The 24,364-nt window shown below is 31.8% G+C and overlaps 1 protein-coding gene and 1 pseudogene across 2 annotated transcripts in view; one reads left to right on the forward strand and one right to left on the reverse strand.

The window, feature by feature from the left end:
* Positions 1–44: 44 nt before the first annotated feature.
* LOC144837467 (carboxyl-terminal PDZ ligand of neuronal nitric oxide synthase protein-like) overlaps positions 45–24,364 on the forward strand; it is a 45,773-nt gene continuing 21,453 nt past the window's right edge. The window contains exons 1-3 of one of the 2 annotated variants that reach the window (XM_078692598.1): positions 45–244; positions 1,059–1,255; positions 2,467–2,538. In XM_078692598.1, the coding sequence (XP_078548724.1) occupies positions 1,151–1,255; positions 2,467–2,538 (177 nt within the window). In that variant the 5' untranslated portion in view covers positions 45–244; positions 1,059–1,150. Of the gene's footprint in view, positions 245–1,058; positions 1,256–2,466; positions 2,539–23,115; positions 23,185–24,364 lie in introns of those variants that run through there. The other variant, XM_078692599.1, reaches the window with a different exon arrangement.
* Positions 14,847–14,964, reverse strand: LOC144838883 (5S ribosomal RNA; annotated as a pseudogene).

The following is a 24,364-nucleotide window of genomic DNA, read 5'->3' on the forward strand; positions in this document are numbered from 1 at the left end:
TAATATTGAGGGCGCTATAATATAAACTTTGAAAACTGCTGCTGCATGAATGGATCACGATTTTTTACACTGTGACCATTTATCGGTTAGATCTTGGTGTAAGACGGTACTAAATATTGTAGTTGGTCTGTTGTTTGTCGCTTAATTCTCACCTGATATTGTGATAACTGAAACTATTTGGGGGTTTTTAATCTTCACAACTATATGCGTTCTTAACCCTTGGAGAGTTAGCTTTTAATAAAAGGTAAGTTGATACTTAAATGACAGATTGTTTACCACCACCACCACACAGGATACTTGATCACTTTTGACATATCAGAGACCAGGCTAGCCCAGCACTGCTCAGTCAGTGCAGACTCCAGCAAGGAGGTGCTAGTGTACTCTTCATCAGAGAAGCCTTTACCTGCTATAGTATGTATGCTTACTACTATTATTAGGCCTATACTTTTTTTGTAGATGGCAGGTATGTTAATTCTTATTCATTATTTACCGATTTCTTAAATGTTTTTTCGACCAACGACATGAATTTTAGTCGCAATATAGATATAAAAATAACTCTGTGATTACACTAAGTTCTGGCACCAGAATGCAACTGCCCAGAGCTTGCTCAGACGTTGCATTTGCTATGCGCTGAGATGATCTGGCCTCTGTACCCCGGGGGGAGACATGAGGCACTTGGGTCTTGAGCTACCTGTTTTAATGAAAAATACTATGAACTTGAACTACCAAGACGACAGGAAAAAGACCATGCCAGAGAGGGTGCAATATACCAGGCCCACGAAAATATACCCCGTAAATGCAGCACCTTCCCCGTATGAAAATATGTAAGAGTGACTACAACCCCCGCGTTAAAAAAAAAAGTGACAAAATCACTAGATCCCTAAAATCCTAACCGCTTGGTAAAATCAACTTCTGGTATGCTTTTACTCATCAATGGCTGACAAGTTGAGTTGCCATCCAAAAGAAAGCCTATCAACAAATGTATTATAATAAATTAAGTGTCCACAATTTTGTTTTCTATTACATGTAGTACACATTAACTTTGAATTGTTTTGCAGGTTTTTTTGAAGAATGGAATTATCTTTATTAGACTGACTTTAGACTAGATTAAACAAACTATTTTGAGATTGGAAAGTAGAAGAACATAAACATGCCTAAAAGGAATAAATACAATTTGGTGGAAGACACGTACGATTCCAGAATTCCGTTGCATAATGACGAAGCGTTTCAACATGGTATCCATTTCCAAGCGAAGGTAATATTAAAAATGAACACTAAGCATTTTAAATTTTATAATACATCATAAATAACATACAAGAAGGAGGAATTATGTATCCCATGAGTCATAAACAATTTCTTATATTCCATTTTTGTGCTGTACATATTATGTATACAAAATGCTGTATTCTTGAGAAACCTGTTTAAAACTACATTTCCATTAAAATTAATTGGGGTATGACAAGACAAGGTAGGTTGTCCAGGTTCGTAGGCAGGGGGAGTTTTTATGCTTTGGACGAACCTTCCTCATATTAGAGAGAAACATAGATTTTATATAACTAATTGTTCTGATTACATTTAGAAGGTCAATATTTGTCATGATCTGTCATTACATTAATTTATTTTCCTCAACAAATATGCTGCATTGGCGCTTTGCTTCCGGGCCCCATTGCTGCTTTGCCTAATCCTAGGCCCTGGACCATGTTTGTCAGATCCTGCCTACAACCCTGTTGTCCCTTCCCTGGTTTGAGGACCTGTTGTCCCTTCCCTGGTTTGAGGAAAATGTTATGTATCTTGTGCCGGTCTACCAATGTTTTTCAATTCTTGTCCTACAGTATTTGAATCTACACTACTGACACTGTAATCAATTTGAAACTAAAAATTATGTTTAGGAAAGAATAAAATATTGTAATGCCGGTAATAAATAATTTGAATAATGTATAATTTTAAATATATAAAGATTTTTAAGGAAAAATTGTACCTGATTGTGATTGAGCATTACGTAAATATTTACCTTGTTTGTCCTAATGAGAATACCTTACGTAGCCTTTTATCTGATTTTTATAAGCATTTTATTGACTTGTTGCTTTGTGTAGACTTAATATTGAATTTAAAAAGGTCTAAGTTGAAGTCTTTCTTTGTGGTTAACTGAGCATATAGGTAGTAAAAACAGCTTATTCAACAGCATTGGGACAGAATGCCTCAATGCCCTGGTTCACTCTCTAATTTAATCTATGCATTTATACGTACTTATGTATTGTTAGATTAATATTGTATAATTCATACAATTATTCATACAATAATGTACCTGTACATCTACTGTATTATTAACCTTTTATAGATTCAAATGTTTTGTTGAATATTTCTGGGCCTTGGACATTTTTCTGGAATTTGTTATGATATATTAAAAAAAAAAAAATAGAATTATATATTAATCAGATTTAATCCGATTTCAATTTTCTTTTTCAGTATATTGGAACACTTGATGTGCCACGCCCAAACAGTAGAGTCGAGATTGTATCGGCCATGAGGAGAATAAGAGTACGTTTTTTAATATTTTTGTTTTTTTAGATATAGTGATACAGTGTTCATTTTTACAGTATAGTATAGACCCCAGGATTAAGGGAAACATTTGGGACTAAATATATTTGATTCACTTGAAAGTGTCCCTTAATATGGCAGGTGTTCCAAGGGAAGAGTTCTACTGTGGTTTGTATGGTTATTTAGCGTATACACACACAAACCATTTATATTGTGCCTTATAAAAAAATGTCACAAAATATGCTTTCTTAATACGCTGTGGACTTTTCAAATATCTCCTGTATTAAGCGTCGCATCATTTTGATGCTTTCAACTATGGCGCTATTTAGAGTTATTTTTTTATTTATACGCAACTCAATTACTATCCTACAAATTGGATGTTTGCGCTGTGTTGTATTCATACGGTGTTATACCATGGTTACCAACTCCGACCTAGACCATAATGTTTGACCATTTGTTTTACACTCAAAAGATTTACTGTATCAGCCCGCATTTTAACTTTAAAGATGTATTGTCCCCCTGAAAAAATAATTCTTAACTAAATTTTTGTTGAATATGCCATTTTAATGTAACAAAATAATTATCCACTTTGACCAAAAATTGGATCGAAAAAGTGTATTTACCTGAAAAAAATGTACTTTAAAGCAAAAAATGGTTAAAGCCCCCTTCCCTACGTTTTTTAGATCTAATTTAAGATCACAAACTATATTTAATGTAAAAATAATACTATATGGTCCTATCGCGATAACTTTTTTCGTCTTTAAACGGTTAAAAATGTGAAAAATAAGACGATTCTGATAATTATAGCGGCCCGCTATAAATCCCAAAATGCATTGCGCGCGGATTGATATTTTTGTTTTTCACCTGTAATTCGCCCACTTTTCGATCGATCGTGAGACCAAAACAAATGGGAGACTCCTAACTTTTCAGCGAAAATACCGGGTTTTCCCCAATTTGTATCAACGGAGTCTGGCAAAAATAGAAAGACAATTAATGCAGCAACTATACAACGTCAGGCTAGGTATATAGCTGGCGTACGATGTTCGTACGTTACCGATGTTTACCAGCTAGACCTACAAAACTAAGCCTAGCTAGGCTAGGCCTAAGACTGTCCATGAGAGGTTGATCGCCGCAAGCTTTGTGCATTGTTTCTCACTTTTTATCATAATTTACCATAAAACGTACATTTAAGACAAGGAATGACATGGTTTAATGTTTTTAAAGTGATATATATGTATTATTTTCCAAAAATTGCAGGGAAGGGGTCTTTAAATTGGCTGCCAGCCAAGGAGTTTTTGGTTGAATTTAACCATTTATTTTGTCATTTTATAAGTGAAAACATTTATTTTTTTTGTTTTTTTTTTCTACGGAAGTGATTAACTTTATTAAAACTACAAAATAACATATTCAAAGTCTGATTTAATTAATCTTCATTTTTCATGTTTTTGGGGGACAATACATCTTTAACTAATTTACATTGCAAACTGGTCATAGCAAGCTATTCACTTTTCATCACTTAAAGAAAACTCCATACCTCTACAGTGCAGCACCCCAACCTATACTGCAATACAGAATATTTAGTTATTGATTGTTTTTCAAATTAAAGGTTCTCGATCAATTTAACTTGTGAAATTCAAGCGCATCATGTTATCTCATTACTTTAGGCAAGGGAGAAAATAATTGTGATTTATTATTTTATTTTTTCTGATATTGAATTATTTTTTTGGTGTTGTTAAAAGCTTGTCGCATTGAAGCATCCTAGCATTCACAAGATGCTATCGATGAAAGGATTCAATGAAGGTGCCTTTAAGTATAAGTATTTAAATATTATTTATATATATAAATGTTGCTAAAAGACTGCACTGCTGTATGTTGCCTGTTAATTAATTAATTATGGACATAGTATTCAATTGCAACAATCTACTCACTGGAGCATTCTGCAGAGAATGGAGAGTGTTCAGTGAAATTCCACGATTCATAGTTTCTGCAACAAAATATATATAATTAATAGTTACCGACGATGTAAAAGTAGGAAGGATACTAAATAAAGAATTATGATTATAATCTCATAAAATGGTCCTATGTTGTGAAATGCTAAATTATTTTGATTGGTATTCAAACAATTTCTCTATAATCTTTATATCCCTGGGAATGCAATTCCTTGTTGGTTTTTTTTTTAACATAAATTATAGGCTGATCACACTCAGTACAGTAAGCTACACTCATTTACACCACATGTCTAGACCACAATATATAATTAACAGCATATTATTGGATGCCAAACCAATGTGTTCCACTCTCTCTAGTAATTATAGTTTGATAATTACATGAAGGCAATAGTAACATCTTATTGACTGATGTAGATTCTCGAAATTCTTAGACAGTGGACCCTCTATAAAGGAGACAATTTTGTGACCCAAAAAGTGTCCCCATGTTCCTTGAATAGAGGTTGGCCATAGTGTTAAAACATGACATGACAGGACAGGATTCAAGGGTGGATTCTAATGTATTAAGTAGGACCCCCATTAAGGGTACACCTTCCTAACAAAGTGTCCCCTTCATAGTGGTGTCCACTGAATAAGGTTTGCCACAGTGTTACAACATATAAATTATTTCTGAATAGGGTGTAAGTCCCAAATAAGAGGTTAGAACTGTATTCAAAAGCATTGTGGGCTTATTTTAATTTTATAATGACCTTTACAGAGTTCAGAGTTGTAATTCTTTACTCCTTATAATTAAATGTCTGATTGTAATTTTGTACGAGTAAAACAAATCACTTTTCTTCTGAACAGACAATTTATAGAGTAGATTAATTCCAATCTTTTATAGAAGAATTTATTTTTAGAATCATATTTCTTGATTACTGTATGTAATTATATAAATATGATTTATTAAAATGGTATCATACAGTAGCCCTTGTCATAATTGCTACTCCATCTTGAATCTGGCAACTAATTAAAAGTGATCAGTCCAATGATGTATTTTCATTCAAAGATTAAACTAATAGACAGTAAATTGTTATCTCTGTGGGAGCACAAATCTAAAAGTTTTTATCTGCCACTGTATTTTGTAGGGGTATTGCTAAACTGTGCATATACCATAAAAAAAAGTTGGTTGGTGTACATAGACATACTGTACAATACAATAGGATTGTACTGTACTTAATATAGTTATTGCATTGTCTATGTAAAAATATTAAGCTTGATAAAAGGCCTTATGCAAGATGACTGAGTGATGAGTGAACATAATGTATTATTATACTACATGATAATTTGAATATAAAGGACAAATTTTGTCAATATTTCAGTGTCCTTCATATAAATTAATGGTACTTTTCTATACATAATTGTTTATACATTTGTTTTAGAAATTTGCAAATGTACAGGTACCTTTACTGCAGTATGCATGCTTATGGATTTAGTACTGCACAACAAACCACTTATAATATAATAATAATAATACCTTTATACCTATGTGGGCTAGACAATGAGCCTGTTAAAAATAGTAAAAGTAGCAACAGTTTCCTCAATAATAACTGCCTAAGTAATGTCACTAATCTTTGTCTGGTTCAGACCTATGGAGTTGTAGGCTCCATACAATAAAGCACCAATATGTCTGAACTATTGGCCCTAATACTGTATCTATCTGTATTAGGCCTATTTAAAATCAAACTACCTTTGGATTATTTGGTAGAACAATTATAGTAAATCAAGCCTTGCTATATTAAAGTTGATTAAAGCATTAACCATTGCATACCAGATTCTTAACAACTTGTGCATAACCTTTAATAATACATAAAAGAAACTAAAAATCTTTGTTCCATTTATTGCACATTCAGCCACACACACTTAGGCCTCAATGCCACAGTAATTGTTGTTGTTAGCTTCTCTGTAATCCAGAGTTTAAAGGCTTAGAATACAGGATCCCTAGTAATTTCTATGGTGAAACTTGTAATAATGAAGACCAGACTCATTGCCTTCAAACTGTCATTTCAGGTTTTGCAAGATGATTTGTATTTTGATGTTTCAATTGTGCTTAATTATAAGAAGGCTTTATTCTACAGTAAAAAAGATTTACTTCATTAATTAATTATTTAAACATTTCTTGGAAGTATACATTTAAGATTTAAGGAAAAAATAGGACCTACTTGCAGAATTCATTCAAAATCCTGCCCATTTTTATTTTATTTCCAAACCCAACCAACAGCAAAAGAAATTCGCCAATAACAGGAAGGTAAAGATGCAAAGAAATCCAACGATTATTTTGTTTTTGCACGGCTGGCGTTCCATAGATCATATTATTTGAGGCAGTAGCAAGCTATATGTGCCAAAATTACTGTTTACACAAACATATTATTTTAATTCAATATAAGCATATACTTGATGTAAACATGGAATGATTTTGATTAAAAATTATCTGTATTAAAGCAGTTATCTTTTAAATAAGAATAACACCAATATGTTATCCCTTCTTTGAGCATTCATTATTTCACCTTTGAAAAACCTCTCAGTCTTACAGATAACAAGTGCATTCATTTTCTCCTTAATCACACTCCACCTGCACAGAATGTGAAGTGAGTGTTTTTTTATAAGCTACTTGTAGAAATAAATGTCTGAATAATCATCTGCTAAGTACCCCAAACATATTTATTATTGGTACTTTGCTATTCCAACCTTCAAACAACATTGCAAGGCAGGAGGATTATGTTTTAAAGATTCATAAAGTGTGCGAAACAACAATAAATTCAAGCTGACAATTTGACAAACTTTACTGAAATTTGAAATGTTACGTCTATTCCGTGCCTAGCTTACCTGGATAAACCAACAAAACCCTGTGCTCTCCAGAGGGAGTTCCTTGAGAACCTCTCTGCAATAATGAACTATTCTGCCAACCACACTCCCTCACGTTGAATACAGATTTGCTTCAAAGAATCTTATAATTTGAAATAAGTGGGATTCTCAAATAACACCTTAACCAATTGAGCAAAAGAATGCTATTTAATCGCTGTGATTAGCATATGATAGCTACACTGTACAATGGAACAAAAGAAATTAGAAAAGTTTTCATTCTAAAATTATGATTGATAACCATTTATTTATTCAAGTTTTTTGTAAATTTATTGAAGACGCCATATTCCAAGTTGGATGTGATACAGTATATTCAGTATCCAACATACAACTGTAAAACATTGCCACTCTAAGCGCAGTAGTACCTGACTGTAAGGCATCAGTAGCTATAGAACACAGTTTTCCAAGGGTCATTGGCCAATATTTATGACTTGATATTTGATTGCTGATCCGTTACAGTCTATTGCACCTGATATGTATTTTGATTTGTCTACGAGTTGTAGATCTCGTAGTTTTAATTATTCTTACCTTTCAAAGGCCAGGCTTGACATGCCGTATCAAGCATAACAAAATAGCCATCCCTGGCTTAGCAGGCATAACACACTTTTCATCATTAACTAACAACAAAAACCTGAATTGGATCAACTGACTTTTCGTCTTTGTGGTGTTTTAAAAAACATTTTATTTTCAAAGAATTTTCTTCTTAGGTTGGTTAATTTATAGAGCGCTTTACAGTCCACAAGTGGCTACAGTAGATACATTTTTGGATGGTATTAATGTAGGAGTAGATTAGGATGGGTGGTAGGTACAATGGGCCCTAAAATACAATTTAGGTTTAGGCTCATTCGCGCCCACATCGGCCCAGGGAGGTATATTTTTATACCTCTCTGATCAGCCATCCCAAACTGCCAATCTGTGATTTCATTCAATGTATACAATACTACATACTCACATTAATATCATTATAGTTCCCTATATAATATTTCTATGGTGTTAGTAGATGAATTTGAGGACTGGCACTGTAAACATTGTGTAAATTGTTAATGAGTCACAGAAAGCTTTACAGTAAACATCTTTGATTTAACAGTTGCCGTACATGGTAAACATTTTAATGAGATAGTGCCATGCATGGTAAACATTGAATCTTTAATTTGATAGAGAACCGCTGTAAACATTGAATCTATTCAATCATTCGTAGCCTAATGAGCTTCTGTTGAAATAGTGCCACTCAAGTGTGTCATCAATTTTATCTGATTGGATAATACTCCTTTAGATTAGATAACATTGTGAAAAAGCACCTGCTTCTTCAGTGATTGTTATTTCTGGTTTATCTTGTCAGTTTCGCCTGTCCACACACGCACACCTTTTCTATGTTCTGTATCATTTCTACTTTTATGCACAAGACGCATAATGTGTTTTGCTACCAGGGAAGAGTTAAATTACAAATTTCATTCTTCCATGGTTGCTACTTTCTATATTGCAAGCCTATATTCTATCTATGTACAATTTAATAATGTATGTATAAATATTATAGCCTATCTTGGAAAAATTTCATTTAGCTTCGATTTTGTATAGATGACAAATTTTGTTTTTGTAAACGTCCGAGTAAGTACTCCGTTAATTGGTAGCTTTTACAAAAACGAAATTTGTCATCTATTATAGCCTATGTTCACAAATGACCACAAAGTGTTATATTGCAATATTTTACCATGAAAGTCGGCTTCATATTCAGGATCTAGAAACCAGAATTATGGATTGATTTTAATACCTTAATTAGACCTGGAATGATTACTAGGTGATTAGCTATTAAAGAAACATTGGTGAAATCAGTGACAGTATTCCCAATCCGTTTAACTATAATTGTGCCTGCCATTCTGATGCACTCCAATGTGAACCCATCCTATGTTTTAAGCTGTGTTTATACAAAACCCTAAATTTGAACACATCCTTAGCCTTTTTCGCAATTAAAATATCATTATAAACGGAAACTCTTCGATGTTATACAACACACTTCTCATAAGCATGTTGAATATGTGTGTAATAGCGTGTTGTATAAACGCGCCCTTAGATTGGCAAGAAGAAATGTATAGCACTATCAGTATGTAACATAAAAAAATAAATCTCTCAATACATGATAAATGGAATAGTGGCTGAATCATGTTACATGGAAATCTAAAAAAATGTGTAATTGTATACCTACTGTACACATTAACTTCCTAATCGCAAATAGCGCTGTTTAGACAATCACTAGTAACGATAATGGCATATTTAGCTTACAACGTAACCATAGGGGGAATACAAAACTGTTATAAATATTTGCATAAAATCGTAAGTGCTTAATTCAATGCAGAATGGATTTGGTTGTCAAATATGTTAGCTTGTCTTTTTAATGCAAATATGTTGTATATTCTGACTGTTGTTGCTTATATAATCTGAATTCTAAAGAAAATACGGCTCACAGCATCAGACTCAATCGGTACCGATGAAATTCCACTTTTTCACAAGGCAAAAAAATCATAATATGTGCGAACTGAAGTGAGCGCTGTTTGGTGGTAGCATTGACACGAAGGTCAAGCTGCAAGACACGGGTTAATCTCTCGCATTCAATTCATAGAACCTCTATACATCAGTGAAGTGTCTTGCCTTAAGGAAACAGGTAATAGAAACGAGCGTGCATTGACTTGAACTTAGTATCATGACTTTGCATTCCCATTCCAGGAAACTACGAAGGATAACTGCAGTGGTGTAATGAAGAGGCTTGGGACCCCTTTTTTAGGAACCTTAAGTGGCCTTCCAACGCTGGAAGCCTCAGAGTTTTAAGCCATTTTTTGACATATTTTAATGTCAGTTTTTTTCCCTTGAGTTCCGGGGCCTCTGGGTTTAGCCAGTGAGCGGTCATAGCCGTTACGCCACTGGATAACTGTTTTTGACTTGGTAGAATGTAGCATATTGAGTACTGTACATGTAAAGTATTTGCTAGATATGTTAGCAGTTTAAATATTATATTTCTCCGATGGATTTTGCGGCAACTGACCATAAAAATGCATAGTTGTTTAGTTGGTGTTTTACATCCATCATCATTATGTACTTGTAAAAAATAACGGGATAGAGTAACGACGTAAATTATTGTTAACAAATATTCATTGCTGTACAATCCCTGTGGACCAATTTCAATACTATCAGATTATTTCATCTTCATTTATATTTTGAAGGAAATGTCGCTGTTTATACTGTGATACACACATCAATTTAAAAAACTGTGTTAAACATTTTATTCACGTAGGTAATGCGTAAAAATTGTAAGATTAGAAAATCTGTGAAGGTCTACCAAATTACAGATTAAAAAAATCTGCTTTTGGTATATTCAAATGTGATTGGATATCAACTCTTTTTACTCTCAACATTGCACATAAAATCGCATTACTAGTTCCAGAATGTTTAAATTTATATTGCTCTAGGACCGATAATTGTGAAGATTAATTAATATTTTACTGTTCATTATATCTCTCTATAAATTCTCTTTGACCACTAGGATTTCAGTAAATAGCTACATACAGAAGTTTCGATGAAAAATTCAACAGTAAAATACTAGATATTTTAATCAAATAAACTAAAAGAAATGATTTTTAAAAAAACTTTAGATTGGATCAAAGCAAGCTTTCAGTTCTAGCACATCTGCATCTGATGTCTAATTAAATTCTATATTGTGTTTTTTTTTGCCTTTTTAATACATTAAATCATGTATGAAAAGATGTACCCATGACAACCAATATTATTTTAGCATTATCAGATAGCATTTAATCCCACAGAAATGTATTAAATTCATTGTACAGTACTGGTTGCCATAGTACAGAGAGAACAAAACCTGGATACAACAATTATTTAACACATAATTTAATCTTGATACCATAAAATACTTTAGTAAACAAACATATATATTTTGGTGATAAGATAATTGTTCTTGGTTTTTGGTTTTTAAACCTACTGTATATTTGTATAGAAATGAATAATATATTGTTAGTACTTTACTGCCATTCAAATTCTGTTTCTAATGTAATTTGGCAAAACAATATATTAAAATAATTAAATTAAAATAAATATTTTATGAAAATCAAGTTCCGGTCTTTTATCCCTTTCACTTGTTTAAACCAAACATTCAACTCTATTCATTGCTATCCTCTCTATTCCTGTAGCTACAAATTTACCTATTTATAATTACTTGTACCAAATTATTCTACAAATTCAAAAACTTTTCATAGTTATTTTTTTCTCTCTGGATGATTAAACAATCCATTTCATTGGGTAATCATGTAGAAAATTAAGGAATTTCTTTTATCCTGTATTTGTAAACACCTAATTTTTTTGTGAAATATCATCTGTTATAAGTTCTTTTAGATTTAAATCAAATATTGATTTATTTATTTTTAAAGAGTGTGGAAAAAATAATAATAAAAGCAAAAAAGTGCTATAATAAATATTATTTTATTTAATGAAAATTATGCTTCTTCAGTAACCATGGTAATGTTTATTATTAGGTGTTTTTTTCTCAATAACAAGTTTTTATGATTGCCACTTTCTAACTCTGCACTTGAAATAGAATGCAATTAATTATAAAAATATTAGTTATAATATTTTTATTAGGTTTTAGGATAACTACATACTTTAGATATTAAATATTTCTTTGAATGTCGGAACCATTTGTGCCAATGTATGTACTGCGCCTATGAGTATGAGCAGCTTTATTGGATGTATGATGCATTATAAATGCTTTTATTATTTTTTATTATTAATAACCAATGAAAGGAAAACAAAAAAATATGTGGGTTCTGAAAACTCCTTTTATTATTTTGCTTTCTATTTATCAATGTACAGTAGAAGATTTTGAATGTATACACATTTAATTAATGAATAAGAAGAAAAATATAGAGATATACTATATACAGTATTGAAGTCGGTGGCATTTTATGTAACGCAGCCGCCATAATGTGCATGTTATTTACCGAGGCAATCAAGCATAGCTGCGGTGAAATATTAATGGCCTGGCAAATGCTCCTCCCAAGCCGATACTTTTTATTTACCTGTTAACAAATGTTAGATTGAGGCCTCGTTGAGGCAAACAGCAAATCTGGATACTGATCGCAAAGCCGTCAACGCAGCTAACACAATATGATGTTTATGTGTAACCGATGTTCTCTCATTGAACTGTAGAAATCAATTACATAGGAAAATGAACTCCTCGGTTTGTTGTTTATACATCAAAATGAAATAAAACATATTTTTAGATTGAAAATGACTGCAAATTCAACCAAATATCAAATTAAAAATTGACTCAGATTATTTGAACTAGAATCTAATCCATCATAAAACAAAAATTGTTTGAAACTTTCTTTAAAAAAATTATAATTAATACATCATCGTTATTAATGCCACAAAATCTAGATGATTAAGGTACAAGAAAATATTGATCCAAAAAAAACTGCTACAGTACATGGTAAACAACACACAAGTTGCAAACATGCATAATAACAATGGAATGACAATGTTATAACAATGTTCATAATTAAAGGGTTGCTCCTCTAGTTGATTAATTTAATGAATACAAAACATTCATTATTTGTTTTATGAAACACCTCCTAACGTAAATTAGTAATTAATCAACAATACAAAACCTGCTGCTTCTTCCATTTTGAATCAGATGTCTAATTTTTGCCACAAAATAGAGCAAGTATCAGGTATGGCATTTTATTCATTGGCGTGTCATGTAGCACAAAAGTGTCTACACTTTTTGTAAGAACATGTCTGAATAATGTTCAATAACTGACATCAAATGATGCTTACATCAACTAACCAAATGGCTATTAATTATGGAAATTTAAAAAAAACCAATGGGTACATTTACACTTGTAAAAAACTAAGGTACATTTCACACTTGTAAAAAACTAAGCTATATTCACACTTGTAAACAACTAAGGTACATTCAAACTTGTAAAAAACTAATGAACATTTCACACTTGTAAAAAACTAAGGTACATTCGTACTTGTAAAAAACTAAGCTATTTTCACACTTGTAAAAAACTAAGGTACATTCATACTTGTAAAAAACTAAGGTACATTCACACTTGTAAAAAACAAAGGTACATTCACATTTTTAAAAAACAAAGATACATTCACACTTGTAAAAAACTAAGGTATATTCACACTTCATAGAATTAGACAGCGCCTACTTTTTTGTTAATGGATCAAGTGTGAATGTAGCTTTGTATTATTTCAACAATTTTCTGGCTGACAAAATTGTCTGATATCTTAATTTTCTTATAATGGATTAATTAGAAACCAAGATTAGAATAGTCTGTAAGGGATGCAAGCTGATATGTTGTGATACTCCGAACAAATCAAACATGAACATTTAAACAACAACTTACTGTCTGGCCACAGACATAGTTTTCTCTGGTTGGTTTCATATAATTCTGCTTTGGTTATTTACCTGCCTCATCAACACCTTCAGTTGAACTATCATTTGCTCAGTCAACCACGACATTGTCCACAGTCATCTTTGTACGCCATCGATTACTCACACTCCAATGTTAGTACATTCTTAAACTGTACTCAAGTGACTTTCTCCCTTTCACTTGACTTGAGATCAACATCAGGTACTTCAAAATAATATTTATTTACAATCAAGCAATTTTTATTAAACAACAAGGGTATTGAACTTTAAAACCATATCAGAATGATTATATATTTAATTTACAATTTTGATATCTTGTGAAATGAAATTTTCAACTAAATAATAATCATATAGATATTAATAATAAAGTGAATTATAATATCCCTATGATAAAATTCATTTTCTGGTGACAAAAATACCACTTTTAATTATGACTTTAATTCATATATAATTTAATGAATAGAATATTCTATCTAATCTGACAGATTACATAGATACTGTCAAGATCAGCATGATGCGTTTTCAATATCGTAATTGCCAATCAAGTTATCCACTGGAAAATGGATTATTTTGATCCATCCAGGTTAAAATATGAGTTCAATAACAAGGATTTGATGACAAATTTGATGATTCATTCAATTTTTATTTACTGAATGATAATATTTAATAATAATGATAATAATAATAATGTTTTTGTTTTATTTTATTTTATTCAATCGAAACCAACAGCGATAATTACCGCCATTAACAGGTTTGATACAAACAAAGCCAGGACTGTTTAAAGCACCTTGATTGGTCCTAATCGAAACCTACAGCGATAATTACCGCCACTAACAGGTTTGATACAAACAAAGCCAGGACTGTTTAAAGCACCTTGATTGGTCCTAACATTGATCAAGGGCTTCTCTCGTCCAGTGCCAACCTTGACTAGAGGTCTGAGGCAGATACTAGATGCAGGGGCTGCCATAAGAGTCAGCAGTGCTGATTTCAAATGCCTAATGGGACCCTAGCTCCGTATACAGCACCCGCTATTCCCAGATGGTCTCCCATCCAAGCTCTAACCAGGCCCAACGTCGCTTAACTTCGGTGATCTGACAAGAACCGGTGTTTCAACGTGGTAAAGCCGTATAATAATAGTTCATTCTTATATAGCGCATATAAGCAAGCTCTCAATGTACTTCACATTACCCCGGTCATTTTTTGGATCAAACATGTATGGAAACATAACTCCCATAAATATTGCAGCTAGTAATCAGCACAAAGTTGTGTCTTGATGTCCGGTACCCATTTTATGGAGAGAGGCAAATTTCATGATCAAACTCATCTTTGAAATGATGTCACATTTCTTTTGTGTGTGTAGTACATTCTGTAATCATTGTACATAAGGTCATGTGACATTGGGTCAGTGATGATTGTATAGGCAGTTCAGATTAACTTGTTTACCACACCCTGCTGTATGACTCATTGATGTTTAAAGGAAAATCCCAATTGTACTCCATAAAGAATTATTGTGCCCCAGGCTTAATCATTGTGAATGGGAAATAATATATTATGCATGCATATTATTTTAAATCTTGTTGTGAACTTACATTACATTTCATTACAAAATGAAAGTACTGCACCTGTTTCATTAATACCTATAGCAAAATGTGAAGACTATTAAAAAAATAAAATCCCATTCTTTGGGGTGTAGTATAAACTTTGTCCCTTCAGGTAAAATTTAATTTACTTTCCTCTTATGATTTGTACATAATCAGAAATGCTATTCAGTCAAATGTGAAATATATTGACTATTTTATTAGCATTTTTCTGAAATATATATTTGACTAGTCGAGTCCAGTACGGTACTGTAAAGAATGTATTTGATAATAATAATGATAAGATTTATACAGCGCACATATCCACTAAAGTGCTCAAGGCGCTTGTGAAAACCATGAAAACATATTAACCTTAAACCTAAATACTATTGATAAATTTGACAAAAACCGAATAAATCAATTAATATTAGTTATCGGTTTGTAAATTATATTTATTGTGCCTACATTTATGTAAAGACAAGATACTTTGCGAGTTAAATTTATGGCTTGTACTGTTTAGTTAAATAAGGGATTTGTTATCGTGTATAGGTTTAAGTAAGCCATTGTCAGTTTATTGTACAGTAAGTGGCAGTAGTCACTACTGGTGAGGTGGAGCACCACCAACTGATTGGCATCTACGGGCACGCTATTACACGCACATTCAACACGCCTACGAGAAGTGTGTTGTATAAACATCGAAGAGATTCCGTGTAATGAGATTTTAATTGCAAAAAAGGCTACTTGGCTGAATCCTAAAATTTTGTGGATTCCTGGTTGCTGTTGGTGTGTTGGAAGTGTCCTCAGGGTATTGTTTTGACCTCTCGTTAAATAATTAAATATATGTTCTGTGAAAATTTTGACTAAATCTAGTAGATAATTGTGCTTTTTTTGCATATTTTGATTTAGCACTTAACATTAACGCTAATTAAATGTTGGCATAATTTGGCAAAATGTAGCATAGTTTAATCCTAATTCTAAAACTTTTTTTTTTCTAATTTCAAAAGCAGATTTAAAAAATCAATAACTGAATAAACTAAATTTACTAAACTAAAAACGAAATCATCCTTTATTAAAATCCTTAATAAACTCATATTAATTCATAATGTATGCAAGTATATATACAACTTAGGATTATGAACTACGGTATAACACAGTATTACGATTTAATTTATAACTGCAAGGTTTTTGTAGGGTTGACATCGGCCTGTGCAACACGCTAAATATTAAAGACGTGTTCAAATTTAGGGTGTTGTATAAACACAGCCTAATACTGCTAGAGGTGGTGTCAGTTTTGTGTGATTACTAATCAAGAAGCTTTAAAAAATGCAAACTACAGTACACTACATCATCCAAAAATCTAAGCATATCTTTAAATGTAAAAGTCACTGCTATATCACTGTATAGACTTAGTCTTGTCCCTAGGGCTTAAATCAGTTTGCTGCTTCTTAGTAACTAAAAGCATAGCTTAGGCAACACAATTAGATTTGAGTGTATACGCATTTAAAGACTTTTTTTAACGAATTCTACCTTTACTAAATTATTGATGTAGATGCAATGATTTGTTAAGTTGAGTATCAAAATGGTTGCAATGATACCCAGATTTAGTTTATGAAGAACTGAAGGAAAACTACGTACAAATAGGGTACTTTATTAATATTAAAGTTTTGGGGATAATTCGTTCAGTAATCATTCCTTAAACAAATTGTTAACGCCTAGATTTAGAGCGACAGAGGCCAATTTGCAGGGTACGACCGGTTTTTTTTACTGTGTAGATAAAAGCACAGGATTTAATTAAGAATTCTATAAAAATATACTACATACACATTGAGACGACACTGTTTGTGGATATGCGCTAATGTATATAAATATATTATTTTTGTTGATCATACTTTCCAATAATTATCGATCTATAAATGTCCCCATGTTTCATCATTTTAATTTTTTTATTATGCTACAAACATTACATCTGTGTAAAAGAATTTTTATCAGGTAGAGTTTGGTTTTTGTAAATAGCTGTCTAATAGCTATATTTGAGAATATTCCTGTTCTTCAAGTTTTATGATATAAATGTGTTATGATTTTTCCCCCCTAACATTGTCTTGGTTCAACGATGTTGGACAAAATTACTCATAAACGTCCAGAGCTTGTATAGTTTTTTGCAACTTAAATGTTAACTCTAATATGTTTAAAAGGTTTATGCCATTTCTGAAATTACCTGTTGGCGCATGATAAGTAGAACGATCAAAATTACTAGATAGATGTATCATATTATCATTTTTGTGAAATCTATACTGTATATATGAATATACGGTATGTATTTCTAGATTTTAATATTTAATATTCACATTTCTGCTCTTAAAAATCTGTATAAGCAAATGTGAAAATCAATGAGTTCCCTGTATGTTCATTGTTATACTGTACCTACCAATTGTTTATCATGATAGTTTCATATTTCAGGCATCTTTACATTCTCATGCATAACATAAAAAAAAAAATCTTGCTAAAATAACAAAAAATTACACATTTATATTGGCTCATAATATTTGGTACAATATTTGAAAAAGAAAATATATTGTGCTGCAGCTTTAAATATATCGATGATTCCCATACCACATATACTTAATAAGTTTTCTGAAAAGAAAAACTGAAATTATCAATATTGTTATTTGGTGCTGACTGAGTGGAAATTTAGAACGCCAGTAAAATAGAAGTTCACTTCTATGCACTTTAAATTCCAGAACTTGACATTTTCTCTCATCTTCCTTTACTTTATCTTCAATTGTTTATCTTTATGGATCAGTGTTTATTTATATTATTTGAATACCAAACTGGCTGAAAGGGGGTAACCTACTGCCTTTCACCCGTTATCAACATGCTGGTATGCAAAGGTTAAACTATGACAGGTAAACCAATCCAACCAACCACCTGTTCCTTCCAAAGAAAACATTCTTTGACATTATCTATAGTCGAAAATAGGCCATTCAAATTGGTTCTTTACCCTGACTTCGTTTAATATGGTGATGGCACAAACATAATATTTCATACATATATCTTATCAAATTTGTCTTTTATAAACTTATAACAATTGTAATTTTAAATCCCATTTTCATTTGGTTTGGTTGTTCCGCCTCCCACCCCCCCCCCCCCCCCCCCTTTGTTGTTGTTGTTCTTAAACATATATTTTTACTAAACAGTGCAATCTGCTTTTTTATGACAAAAGAATGTGTATCAATTTACCAAATATGCCATTTACAATAAGAATACGAAATGCTTAGAGATGTATTGTCCCCCTGAAAAATAATTTGTACCATTTGTTTTGTTGAATATGCCATTTTAGTGTCACATAATAGTTATCCACTTTGACCAAAAATTGGATTTAAAAACAATTTATTTACCTGAATAAAACCGTAATTTAAAGAAAAAATGGTCAAATTGGCTGCCAGCCAATGGATTTTTTTTTTAATTTAACCATTTATTATGTTATTTTATAAGTAAAAACATTGTTTTTTTCCAATTTTTTTTCTACGGAAGTGATTAACGTTTATTAAAACTACAAAATAACCTATTCAAAGTCTGATGTAAATAATTTTCATTTTTCATGTTTTTGGGGGACAATATATCTTTAATAAATTTAGTTATTTTGAAGATTGGATTAATACCTCTCTGAAAACAGTAACTAGGAGACAGACACAATATACATGAAAACACTTTAGCATATTAAAGAAATTAAAAGTGTGTAGACAATTGGCGTATACAGTGGAACATACCATTATTCTATTGTGTTCGGCCTATATTCAATGATCAGATTATTTGTGGTACTAAAAAAAAATAATGAAATTTATAAGCAGTGTTGTAGACACTGTATAGAAATGTCAAAATATTAGTGCATACTAATCAACATTTTAAATCAATTAGTATTCTATTCCTCTAATTGGCAATTATACTCACAGGTCACAATTGGCAAACTTATTTTGTGAATTTTTTGATTAGTTTTACTCTGGTAGTCTTCATTTTGTTGGTGGCAGCTGTTAGGGAATCTTAATATTAAGAGATGAAAGTAATCTCATGTTTTTTCTATCTTGTTAATGGTGGTCTCTACTTAAAGTCTATTTCTACTAGACTTACTTTGATCACCATCCACATTTATAAATATTTAATGATTTATTAAGAAAATATATGTATTATTTGTAGAAAATCAATAAACAACAACAAAGTTGTCGTGTTTGTTGTCCACACCTGTGCGCAATTCAAATACAATGAGAAAAAGTAAATTCTCTATTTACTTTCACATTTAAAAGGAAAGCTACTGCCAAACTTAGATTAGTAATTAGTTTCATTGCTATAACAATTAGACCACTAGATTTGTGTATTGTTTATTGCATACAACCTACAGTAACTATGGCCTTCACAACTGCAATATGATTTATTCGTATATTTAAAATCATTCGTTCGATTGGAAAAATATTGATGTAATAACCAAGTATGACATTGGGACGACATATATTAATCTTTCTATGAATTTTAAACTACAAAGGTTGAGTGAGATATTTTTACACTCTCATACCGGATAGTCTATCGATACGCTTATTACGGACAATAATAGATGAAATCCTGTCTCAGGTGGATTCCACTTGCCCTGGGGAGATGACTAACTTGTTTTTGAAGTGATATCATTTGGCTATTAGAAACAAATCTGACGATCATTAAGCGATGCTTGCCCGAAGATATACCAACATCAATACCTTGCTTCTGTAGGTCCTAGGCTAAAGGTATTTTTGTGTTGGTTAAAGGTCACCTTAAGGTCGTTGAAAGCATCATTGGTTGTGTCCTTTGTGTTGATAACGTTAATATTAGAAGGCAATTTAAAATGATCGTCTTCCTGGCGACCATTCGAAATAGATGTTTCCTGTAATCTGTGTTGATAGTATTTCCACACTGACAGGTTCAATATAGCTTTATGATATGTTAATGATCTTATTGCATTGTTCAACACAATGGAAAAAAGACAATATGGTTTATTTATTGAAGATATAAACAAAAAATTGTATCATTAAAAAAATGTTGAACTTTATAGTTGAACTGAATTATATAATGAAATTTCCAAATGTTAATAAAGGTTTTTTTTTTTATTGTTGGTTTATCTACTTTTGTCATTCTCTGGTGTTTTTTTTAAACATGCAAGTATGTGGTGTCATAAGTTATTGATATTAAACATATTAGTCATCAGTATGTGTGAACAGGTAAATGTTCAAATTACTATTAATTTGTTATTTTTATTCATAAGTATACATAATGCTGTGTTATTGACATATTTTATCAGTCATACCAGTAAAGCGTTTTTCCCACTAGCGATACAACATTACGCAGCGACGTATTGACACAAAGTCCTGTATTGCATAAGTGGGAACTGACGATGAAACAAACATCGCAGGTTTGATTTCATGCAGGTGGGGCAAACATAATTATTGGAAGGACATTTTCTTATGTTGCATTACGTTGCGCCGCTAGTGGAACCAAGCTTAATCTAGCCTAATTTTACAATGATATGGCCTGCATATACCATTTTACAGTATTTTAGGCCATAATAGTATTTGTAGGAAGAATCTGGTGATACACCTTTTTAAATCAGGTTACTACATGCTATGTGTCTAGGTCAATAGCTCTCTAGAGGACAGGTTGTGGTTACCTGGTAACCTGATACTATTAAAGAACATGGAAATCACTGAACCCCAACATGTATCTCTTCTGTTCTGGATCACTGAATGAACCTGTAAGAATGTGAGGATTAAACATAGAGAAAATTTAAACTAGAATAGCTGCAAAAGAGAGGGACTTACTATCAAATATGGCCGCATCAATGTGCCAATTAGGTACAACATCAGCTTAAATTCATGCCCCTACTTGATCATGCATCACTGCTATGTCTGTGATGCCTGGCTATTGAGAAACTAGAATAGCTGCAAAAGAGAGGAACTTACTATCAAATATGGCCACATCAATGTGCCAATTAGGTACAACATCAGCTTAAAGTCATGCCCCTACTTGATCATGCATCACTGCTATGTCTGTGATGCCTGGCTATTGAGAATACCAACATGAAAGTATTCTATAAAAGATTCTTGTTTCTAAAAATTAAAGATTTTATAAGAAATTTGCCAACAATATTTATAAAAACTGTGACATAAAGATTGTCTTTATTTTAATGAACTCATTTTAGGATTTGTTGATAACTTTTAATAATGTTGGCTATTTTGATAAGATTCTCCTTCTTGACTACTGCCTCATTTCATTAGATGACACTAATAATTAAATGATTTATGAAATCATCAACTGAATACGGCTGTCTTTTTCACAAGCAGTCAGACAATTTTCTTTTTTCTCCACAAGATCAAAATAAGGTCATCTCCACTAAGTGATTTCTAGAGTAAAAATTCATTCTGCACACGAAAAACGCAATTTCGGGCATGTCTAATTGATTCCGACAATATGTAAATTGTACCGTAAAGCAAAGCATGAATTACGCTACCACTCCGGTGAGATGTCTCGTGAATTGCTAACTATATCATGAAATTACTACAGGCTAGTTATTGTGTTGGCGTTAAATTTAAATAAAGCTTACTATTAAAATGTTAACAGCCAATACTCCATAGAGACTTTAAATTTATGATCATCCTCATTACTGATATAATGATTTATGTATTGTATGTGTGAGATACATGATGGAAGATAAAGAACTTTTAGAAATTAGACTTTATTTCAACTAGGGAGACATTTTGAGGAGCCCTCTTTTCTTCATTTTATTATTGTATTTACCATTAAGGTTTACATTATACTACCTTGTTAAGAAGATATTGAAGTCTATTTTGTGCCTAGCTTACCTGGATAAACCGAAATAGGCCTTTACCCCTCCTTTTCTTTTTTACAAATTCTGAATTCACATGTGAAGGAAGTTCATTGTCTTAGCAAATGTATACATTTAGTTGAATACAAGATCAGCTTAAATAGCTTATGCTGGGCCTTTCACTGTTGACACACCAGCTGAAATATAAATCAACAAAGCTTAACAGAGATTTCATGATCAAGTTTGATGATCTTATCAGTAAAATGCTAAATTTCAGCTTGTATTATTTTTTGTGACTAACTGATAATTAATTACATCGTAAAATGTTTGCCATAAACCACTATTTAGGAAGCAATTAATATAGGCAGTCTGTTTATGCAGATGGTCATTCAATCCAGGCAAGAAACCCACAACTTCTGCTACTGATCATAAAATGCCATTAATATTATTGACTTTATGTAGTACTGTATAGCCTACTGTAGATGACCTATGGTCAATCAAAAACAATGTGATAATTGACCCCTGTATTGTTGTTCTTTATTGCTATTTATCTGGATTACAACTCTACTGTGTAAATATATTTTTGAAGGCTGTATTAGTACTGCATATATATTTACAATTTAAAATCTGATAATATATTGTAATAATAAAGTAATAACTGCCACTTGGTCAAATTGCTTGCGTTGCTACATAGTGGGAACCATGTCTGGGGTTCATACTTTCAGAAAGACAATAACAGCATATTCATTGGGTGAAAATCAGACAGATCAATTTGTCTTTTCATGTGTTGTTGTGTTCCTTTACAAGCACCACCAGCGGATCATTTTTGGCCTAAACTATACAGTTCCAGTATATGTATGACACGCCACGTGTGCCAACATGTTTTCCTTATCATTGAGCAAGATCGCTGTCTTATTAGCTCTGCCATATTGGGTACATCACATTTTTTTGTAGTGAAGACAGTGACTAGTTTGATAGTGAAGACAGTGCTTAATTTATGATGATGCTCTTTAAATACACATTCTCATCAACAGAAATACTGTCATCATCATCATTTTCACTTTTAGTCACAACAAATACCTTGTATATTATTTAAAGGTTTTTAACAGCTAACATATAAATAATTCAGCAACTGTTTTTAGGTCAAATATTTTAGCAAAAACGTAACTGTTTTTGTTGAACTTGTTTCATTTTCTGCATATTTCAAGACTGAGCTCAAAAGTGAATCACTCAACACATCACTGACCAGCAATAAGGAAATTGTAAACAATTCCAATTCAACATTTTATCCACATTCTTTAAGAATGAACTAAATATCAAATTTTGTTCCTACAGTTTATAGTCATTTTATTTTTATAAAACTTCTCATTTATAAAGGGAGGAAAACTAAGCCAATTGCAGTGTTGGTGAAAGTTTAAAAGTTCAATAATCCTGACAAATATTTGGTATTGTTTTGAATGGTAAATACTTTATGTTGAAAATGTTGAATGTTTTTTTACTTCATTTTTTTTATATATGAAACTAAGAAAATGAGTACCAAGGTGCCTACAAACATTCCTAGGTTATAAATGAGAAAGAAATATTAATCTTTAAATTTTAATGAAATTATGAGCACAGCAGCAATGATCAGCAACTATGAAACTGTATTGATGAGAAATGTTTTGTTTGTATATAAATCCAATTTTCATAGGATGGTTCATTTCTCTAGGCCTACTTACCACTTCTCTAACTTGAAAAAGTGCATTCAAGAAGATAACAAGTTTGTTCAAAACTTCATGAAATTTCTTCAACATTTTACTCATTAAGGCCTAATCAACGAACTTAATTGATCTAATTTTGATTCAATTTTATCATTCTAATAACAATCAACTTCAGCCTTGAACTGTTACTAAACAGAAACGGAAATAGACTGTACATTAATAATTGTAATCTTTATACCCCTTGAAACAGTAATATCAGCTGTGCTATAGGTCATCAACATTAAGTAATAATTCCACAGAAATCATACTTTCTTTTAACATCCATTAAAAAAATTAATAAAGAAGTTTAACCATGCATAGTAAAATAAATGTTGCACTTTAAATGGAGACATGCCAATACAATGAATTCTGAA

The sequence above is a fragment of the Antedon bifida genome, chromosome 3 (assembly GCF_963402885.1).
Source record: "Antedon bifida chromosome 3, ecAntBifi1.1, whole genome shotgun sequence".
Lineage (NCBI taxonomy): Eukaryota > Metazoa > Echinodermata > Crinoidea > Comatulida > Antedonidae > Antedon > Antedon bifida.